The sequence below is a fragment of the Ascaphus truei genome, chromosome 3 (assembly GCF_040206685.1).
Source record: "Ascaphus truei isolate aAscTru1 chromosome 3, aAscTru1.hap1, whole genome shotgun sequence".
NCBI classification, from domain to species: domain Eukaryota; kingdom Metazoa; phylum Chordata; class Amphibia; order Anura; family Ascaphidae; genus Ascaphus; species Ascaphus truei.
In genome coordinates this window covers 362641083-362649206 of record NC_134485.1, presented here as the reverse complement: position 1 = coordinate 362649206, position 8124 = coordinate 362641083, and the positions used below count along the sequence as shown (strand labels likewise).

General features: G+C 38.0%; 1 protein-coding gene across 1 annotated transcript; it reads right to left on the bottom strand.

Moving 5' to 3' along the window:
- Positions 1 to 1521: 1521 nt before the first annotated feature.
- LOC142490177 (keratin, type II cytoskeletal cochleal-like) lies at positions 1522 to 7152 on the bottom strand. Its single transcript, XM_075592103.1, has 9 exons — positions 6647 to 7152; positions 5746 to 5954; positions 5578 to 5638; positions 5032 to 5127; positions 4528 to 4692; positions 4144 to 4269; positions 3170 to 3390; positions 2906 to 2934; positions 1522 to 2218 (listed from the first exon to the last, which is right to left on the bottom strand). The coding sequence occupies exons 1-9, from the start codon at positions 7094 to 7096 to the stop codon at positions 2100 to 2102; spliced, it is 1476 nt and encodes a 491-aa protein (XP_075448218.1). The 5' UTR covers positions 7097 to 7152; the 3' UTR covers positions 1522 to 2099.
- Between the last annotated feature and the right edge of the window lie 972 nt (positions 7153 to 8124).

Below are 8124 nucleotides of genomic sequence, written 5' to 3'. Positions count from 1 at the left end.
GGTAATGAAGGGTTAACTCCTCCCGTAACCCCCCCCGCAAGGCCTAAACACCCACCATGGGACTTACACCCCTTCACCCACCCCTGTTACCCACAATAAGCCGGGCACTGGTAGTTAACCCCTTCATTGCCTTAGCGGTTAGTTGCTACGGTAATGACGCTGCCTGTAAATGCATTTTTCATGCATCGGATTCATGCCGGGGGCCCCGGTGCTGGTATTAATGTGTATCAGCTACGTAGACCCCTGGCATCAATGCGATGGAGAAAAAATGTATTTTTTTTTCTAAGACACTCTCTCGCAATCCTTCTCACCAGCTTCTCTCTAGCGATAAAATCGCAATTCCAGACCCCCCAATAAGACAATCAAGGTTACTATAATTGCACTATTTTATCAAAATTCCAATTTGGGGCTTCTCGACGGCTACCACACGGCCTGTTTGTCCAGGAGACAGAAATCGCGATAAAATGCTTTCACCGCACGATTTAACCAATTTATGGAGGCTTTCCGAATAGCTACCTTACGAGAACAGCTCAAAAACCTTCAAAGTTGGTTATTGAGGCTACTAGAATAAGCCCCTCAGTGTTTGCATGAGAGTGTCAGTGTCTGCGAAAGAGTGTCTGTCAGAGTAAGAGTGTGTCTGTCAGAGTAATAGTGTGTGTGTCAGAATAAGAGTGGGTTTGTGTCAGAATAAGAGTGGGTTTGTGTCAGAATAAGAGTGGGTTTGTGTCAGAATAAGAGTGGGTTCGTGTCAGAATAAGAGTAGGATTGTGCCAGAATAAGAGTGGGTTTGTGTCCGAATAAGAGTGTGTGTGTCCGAATAAGAGTGTGTGTCCGAATAAGAGTGTGTGTGTGTCCGAATAAGAGTGTGTGTGTGTCAGAGTAATAGTGTGTGTGTCAGAGTAAGAGTTTGTGTGTTTCAGAGTAAGTGTGTGTGTGTAAGTCAGAGGGGGAGTGTCTGTGTGTGTGTGTGTATGTGTAAGCGAGTTGGGGAGTGTGTGTGTGTGTGTAAGTCAGAGGGGGAGTGTGTGTGTGTGTGTGTGTGTGTGTGTGTGTGTGTGTGTGTGTGTGTGTGTGTGTGTGTGTGTGTGTGTGTGTGTGTGTGTGTGTGTGTGTGTGTGTGTGTGTGTGTGTGTGTGTGTGTGTAAGTCAGAGGGAGTGTGAGGGGCGAGAGAGACGGGGGAGAGAGATGGGGGGAGAGAAATGGGGGGGAAGAGAGACGCAGAGGTGGAAGAGCGATAGGGGGGCGAGCGATGGGGGAGGGGATGCAAGGGTTGAAACCAAATAAAGGTTGAAAACCACTGGGATAAGTAATCATTTGTTTTCCCGATGTATTCCACTGATCACAGTAACACGTAATATCTTTTTGTGTGTCTCAGTCTTGTTTGATTCGTTTTTTAGCAAACCCATTTACAATACATTCAAATAAAAACAAGTTTTCTTATGTGGTAGGATTATATAGAACTATTATGTTTAGAGTTTCTAATGAATGTGCAATTAAATAGAAAACATTTGTGCCAATCCTTAGCATGAAAATAGCAGTTTATTGAACAGACAGAAAAACAGATTGTTTCAGTTAAACAATAGACATTGCATTTTACTATTGCGATTAGACTTTGATAGAGGAACTTAATTTGACATTTTCCACTTACTCGAGTATTACAAATTCAAGCGAAACCAATTGATAAATTTATCATTTAAAACAGTAAAGAAAAGTGAAGAATACCAAGGTTTGAAAATCATTCAGTGATTATATCAGAAGAATGCAGGAATTCCCTGATACAAGATTTTGTATATTAATTACTTCACATTGAGAGCTTCAATAACAAAATGTACTGACTATCAGTTCTGTTTGTTACACCACCTGTTATAATAACATCAATGGTACCAAACAGAGTAACCAGGTTTCTATAGCTGTACTAGATTCATGTTCAAAATGTAATGCTCAAAATATACATTTGTCTAAATGTAAGCACAGTACTTTTTGCTTTTACCCTAGATGTGCAATCAGTGGTTTAATGTGATAGTGGGGTTTTTGTAGCGAACTGGAACCTATAGAAGCCGTCAACATGAAGGTAATCTATTAATTAGCTAATTCCATTTTAGCAGGACTGGCCATGTCCTGAGCCATGTTTTCCTTGGGAGACACTGCCACATCTGCTCTTGTGGTGGTGTCCACCTCCACCATAGTGTGATGATCCAGTACTAGAGTGAAGCACAGCTGTAAAGAAAGAAGCAACGTGTTAGGGATGAAACATTTTAAAGGAAGTATTAACTAAGTGGGATTTAGCCCTAAAATCTGAGCTAATATTTTACATGTATTTTAATATCAACAGATTGAAGTGTTCTGCCCGTCTTTTTCTTCTCAATAAGCAATTGTTAGGCATTTATATAAAGAAATAGGAAGGAAGATGTGATGTACAGTATTAACTTTTGAGTGTAAGGTGTTTCTTTTGTATTTTTTTTTACTCAATCAAGTCTGAGTTGGTGTAATCTTGCCTGGCATGCAGATCTGTGTCAGATGTAAAAAAAAAACTGGATTAACTAGTTTCATACTCAATAGTATACTCTCATATTTGCACTTCCAAAGAGCTTGAAAGAAAGAGTCAATGACTGGAAATGTTAGTGGAAATAATAGTATGTAGAAAATTAAATCTTAATGTCCAACTTAACATTTGTTCCAGGACAGGAGTATAATAAAAGACAAAGAAGTTTAAATCTTGAGATGGAAAAAAAAAACTGATTTTAGATATCTTCTGTACAATAGGCACCTTCCCGCAAAGTGGTTCAACTAGCAGCTAGTACCTCTATTCTTTTAATGCCTGTGAAACTTTAGCTCATTCTTAGTTTCAGTTTTAAATAGCTGGAATAGTATACAAACATAAACATGAATCACTTCTTTACTTACAGATGCTAACAGAACCTTCTCCACCCAGCCTGAAATAAAGATACATTTGTTAGTTAGTTTCCAAGTTCAAAGTCACATTTCTACATATACTGTATAACTATTATTTATAACATGTATGTACATATCCTTCAATGCATGACATTTATGTCACTGTAGAACTGGCAGCTCACTGTGCTAATTTAATATATTGTTTCTATAATAATTCGGTTAGAAAGACTTTTCTACATTGACAGTCTATCTACATGCTGCATAACCTTCACTCACCTGGACTCTTCTCCCTCCAGCAGTTTCCTGTAGGTGGAGATCTCAATATCCAGAGCCAGCTTCACATTCATCAGCTCCTGGTACTCACGGAGCTGGCGAGCCATGTCCTGCTTAGCTTTCTGCAGGGCATCCTCCAGCTCAGTCAGTTTACACTTGGCATCTCTGACGGCCATCTCCCCACGTTCCTCAGCCTCAGTTACGGCACCTTCCAGTCTAGCGCGCTGGTAAAACACAAAGTAAATAAAAGATTGTGGGGCCTATGCAGAGAGCAGCGAATTTTAAAATTGGCGAGTTTAATAAAAAGTAGCTTTTTTGGAGAGTTTTATTCTCCATATGCAGAAATGTGCGAATTCTGCAATGTTTAACATGAATGCGTGTGGCGAGTTTAAATTGGCAAGATGCGCGCTGCAGAAATGTGTTAAAAAAAAATTGCGCCTTTTTTTTTCCTTTCCTATGGCCGCGAGCGGCAGCTTCTTGCCAACTTTTCCTGGCGAGGCAAAAAGGAGACAATCGCGCCATTTTATTGGCGCGAACAGCCGCTAGATGCCGTTCGCGCCTCTCTGCATTAGGATATTTTTAAAACTGGCGAGATGGAGGTTCTCGCCAGCCGCGAGGCGAGTTTTAGAAATAGAAAAAAAAAATTGGCGCGTTTTTCGTAACTCGCCATTTTCTGCTGTTTTCTGCGCGAATTTCTCCAAAAAATGGCGAGTTTTGAAATAGCGCTGCTCTCTGCATAGGCCCCTATATGTTACACTATACATGAATAAATATAACATTGCTAGGATTTTCACTATTTCACATAGTTTAATGGACAAATAACCAAGTCTTCTTATAATACTTTCATTCTTAATTTCAGACAGAGTAAATATGTACTTTAATATATACTATACAGTTAATGTTATCTTGTATATTAAGGAAGATATCATTGTTTGTTAATCACGTAAGAATACATATTATACATGTATAAATTTTACCTGATCTTTCACACTCTCTATTTCTCCCTTCAGTCTCTGAATCAGACGGTTGAGCTCAGAAATCTCTTGTTTAGTGTTGCGCAGATTATCCCCATAACTGCCTGCAGTGGAGCGCAGCTCCTCGTACTGAAGAGAAAAAATCAAGTGAGAGTAGATTGAAGCATTGGTGTGAAGCATCTAACTGTATCTAAAACCAAATAGCTTGATGATCTTATATTTACGCTATTATGGAGGATTGAAAAATGTATGACCATATACAGTATAGTATTACAATTAGTATAGTGTAGAGGTTATATTTTAGTAGAGTACTATATAGCATGTGTATGCTATATGTACATGAAACTTTAGATCGGGACTCTTTGAATCTGCTTTCAATAGACTCACTCTTGATTGGTACGTGGCCTCTGCTTCAGCTCTGCTCCTGTTAGCAACGTCCTCATATTGAGATCTGACCTCAGCAATGATGCCATCCAGATCCAGGTCTCGGCTGTTATCCATGGAAACAACGACTGATGTATCTGAGATCTGAGCCTGAAGCTGAGATATTTCCTGGAAAGTAGAGAAAACAGTGATATATGTGTTGATGAAGTACAGGTACCATATGGAAAAGGTCCCTTCATTATGAAAGATAATTTCTCAACCATATATTGTTCTACTGTCATTTCCACCCCCCCCCCCCCCCTAAGAAATGGCATAGATAAAATTACAAAAAAGATGTCTACATGTTGTAGCTGCTAGAAATTAAGTTCTAATTCTTATACAGAAAGGTGAGTATCCATTTCAAAGTATGTGGTGTAAAATCATTATTTCTTATTTTAGGAAAATGGTACCAAATCTGTTGTTCAACAAATTAAAGAATAAGAAGATTAAGAAGCTCCATATTTATACCGCATCAAACAGAGTGCGCAGGAAGTTGATCTCATCAGTCAGGGAGTCCGCCCTTGCTTGTAATTCAGCTTTGCCCATGAAAGCAGCATCAACTTCCTACAGGGAAGATACAAATAGATAAGTATATTCATTCAATGTTAGGTCTTATAATACAATGCTTCTGAAATTAAAGCAGCATTTCCTTCAAAATCCTATATGTGTTTTTTTAAACAAATGAGTTCTGTAGTATTAGATAATATTGTATGATTTCCCCTCTATTTATGCCCTTATTAATGCTTTTTAATGTACTAAAATGCCTTTGGTTGCCATAGCAACCATTTAGGAAGCCACATAACTTCCTCTTTTGAAATTGGCACCGATCGATCATGGGAGAATTGATCAATCGGCAGATTAGATCATTGCAATGTAAGGAACAAAACAAACAAAAACTGGCAAGAGGAAATGCTGCTTTAATGTTCTGAAAGAATTATTTTACTGATCCAAAGTTATATTTGGACCTTTATGAAAAAAGACTATAATTTGTACAGTTCATCACGTGACACTTACCCTCTTAAGCCCAACAAATTCGTTCTCTGCAGCTGTGCGTCGGTTGATTTCCTCTTCATATCTGTTGGGTAAGAACATTTTATTAAGTTGTGTGCTTGTAGTTTAGTATATGGTTTTGATGGTATTTCGCAGTGTATAGAGAACAAACATGTCTCCTAATATACATACTTTCTTCTGAATTCTTCTACTGCTTCCTCCATATTCCTTCTTTCTGCATCCAGGCGCGCTCTTTCACATCCCAGATTCTCCAGCTGTCTCCTGAGGCTGCTAATGTAGGCCTCAAAGAGAGGTTCAATTTGAGATCTAGCAGTTCTTTGGTCTTGTAAAAGGGACCACTTGGTCTCAAGCATTTTATTCTGTTGCTCTAAGAATCGCACCTAGGACACATAAAATATTTATACAGTATAAATAAACCATTGTGAAAATAATTTTAAATGTTTGGAACACCTAAGTTTCCTTAAATAAAATAATGAGTATTTTGAAATTGTCAATTTTTGCCAATGATGACTTGTTCATAAAAGAAATAGATTTAAATAAAAACATTGCAATATAATTGAAAATCATTTATAAAGTATGACAAATTAAAATGTTCTTCCTAATGTTGTCATATTGTACTTTTCACTTCACAGTAAAGAGATCTGTAACTGTAGTTGCATCTTAAAGAAATATGGAGTTATTTTTGTATGTTGGAATGTTGATGCCGAGAGACTGTTTAAATTGTTTTTAATGTTATGAAAAATTGTATGTTGCACAAAAATGTACACAGTGCTATATAAAAGAAACAGTAGAATATAAATTGCATTATTATAACACAATAAGTGCAAAAAACATAAACGTATACAACAGGAAATGAATCTCTGTTACAGGGAGCTTACAATCCAAGTAATATTTTAGCATTTTAGATAGTGTTAACAAATGTAAAGCTGTGAGAACAAAAAAATATTTTCTATGCCATGTTTATTTGGTGATTGTTTTACATATCTTGTTTGATGCAGGTTATTCATGCCAGGGCATGGCCTAGCCACTTTCCCAAGTACTGGATATAGGATGTTCAGCATGTTCACCTTACCTTGTCAATGAAAGAGGCAAACTGATTGTTGAGACCCTTGATTTGGTCCTTCTCATCTGTCCTCATTCTCTGGATGTTTGGATCAATCTCCAAATTGAGTGGGGCCAGGAGACTTTGGTTCACAGTAACATTGGTGATGCCTGAAGAGCAGGATGATCCCCCAAATCCATAGCCAGATCCACCTAAACCATATCCGCCACCATATCCTCCATATCCATGTCCACTTCCCACTGGTCGGCAACTTCCAACTGAGATCTTATGCCCTCCTGATCCATGACCATAGACACTTTTACTTCCAAAACAAGGTAGCGCTTTGTGACCCATGGATACTTTCTTTGAAGTGAATGAGCTCCCACTGTGTTTGCTGAAAGATGAAAAACAAGCTGAGGAAGAGCTGAAATTCTTGTGCCCAGAGCCGCCATGTGTGGATTGATGAGATTGGTGAGACATGTTGCTTCTGCAGGAATCGGAAGGACAATGCAGTACTGGAGCTGACTGTGGAGTGAGTTCATAACAGAGATGTACCCCTTTTATATTCACATCGAAATGGGTTTGGCTACTTTGAAGTAAATGAATCAGCTCATACAGTACCTTACCATAAGCTCTGTGCAAAACATAATGAGGCTTCAGGGGCTCTGCCTGTTGAAAAACAGTTTTCTATGACATTAGCAATGCCTTGACTAAGTTTGCCACCTGCTTGTGATCTTTTTTGTTTTTGCACTTATCTACACTTATATTACTCTCATTGATCTTTTAGAGCATTTATTTTTGAAGACTCATCAGACATGCTCCTAAGTTAATCTTTGAAAGTGTTTGCATGACTTCTACAAGACATTTTGGATCAAAGAAACATGAAATCGAGGCTGTAGAAATTGTACTCTTTAGGTCCTGTAAAAAGTATTGTTATTCAGGATGCCAATGCCAGTCTACGGCCTTGCAAACTAGTATCCTGAGTGGTGTTGTAATATCTGCTTATTCTGGAATGTATTCAGCCAGATACTGTATGTGATCATTTCTTGCGGCCCTTTCCTGTCTGTTCTGATGGTATCTCTGTGATTGATTTTACCTTTGTATGGCCTGTCATTTTGCCTTCCATTGTAATGACATATATATATATATAATGTTGTTTATTTTTTTTCTCTTGGTATTGTGGCTAATCTTTGTTGAGCTTGACATTCAGTTCTCATGCTCTGCCCCAATTCTTTTTTAATATGGCATCATGATGATCACTTTAAGCGCTAGATGCAATGATCATGTCATTACTAATGATGTCAACACCCTCAATATTTCCAAAGCTTTCATGTTTTTTTCTTTGAAAAATGTCACTTGATGATTTTATTGCAAATGGTAGCCCATAAAAATTGTACCTAACCGACACTGTATTGAAAGTACTGTCCAGAATTCTAAAACCATTATAATTTTGAACCCTTTTTATACTGTTGAGATATACTGTATACATTATTAGAGATATATACATT

What these genes read in the sequence shown, in the direction of transcription:
- LOC142490177 (XM_075592103.1), bottom strand. Translation starts at nt 7,096, where the DNA reads ATGTCTCACCAATCTCATCAATCCACACATGGCGGCTCTGGGCACAAG. An exon ending in GTAGAAGAATTCAGAAGAAA is followed by an intron (nt 5,639 to 5,745) that starts GTATGTATATTA and finishes CTTACCCAACAG; the next exon opens with ATATGAAGAGGAAATCAACC. An exon ending in TGCGCACTCTGTTTGATGCG is followed by an intron (nt 4,693 to 5,031) that starts GTATAAATATGG and finishes TCTACTTTCCAG; the next exon opens with GAAATATCTCAGCTTCAGGC.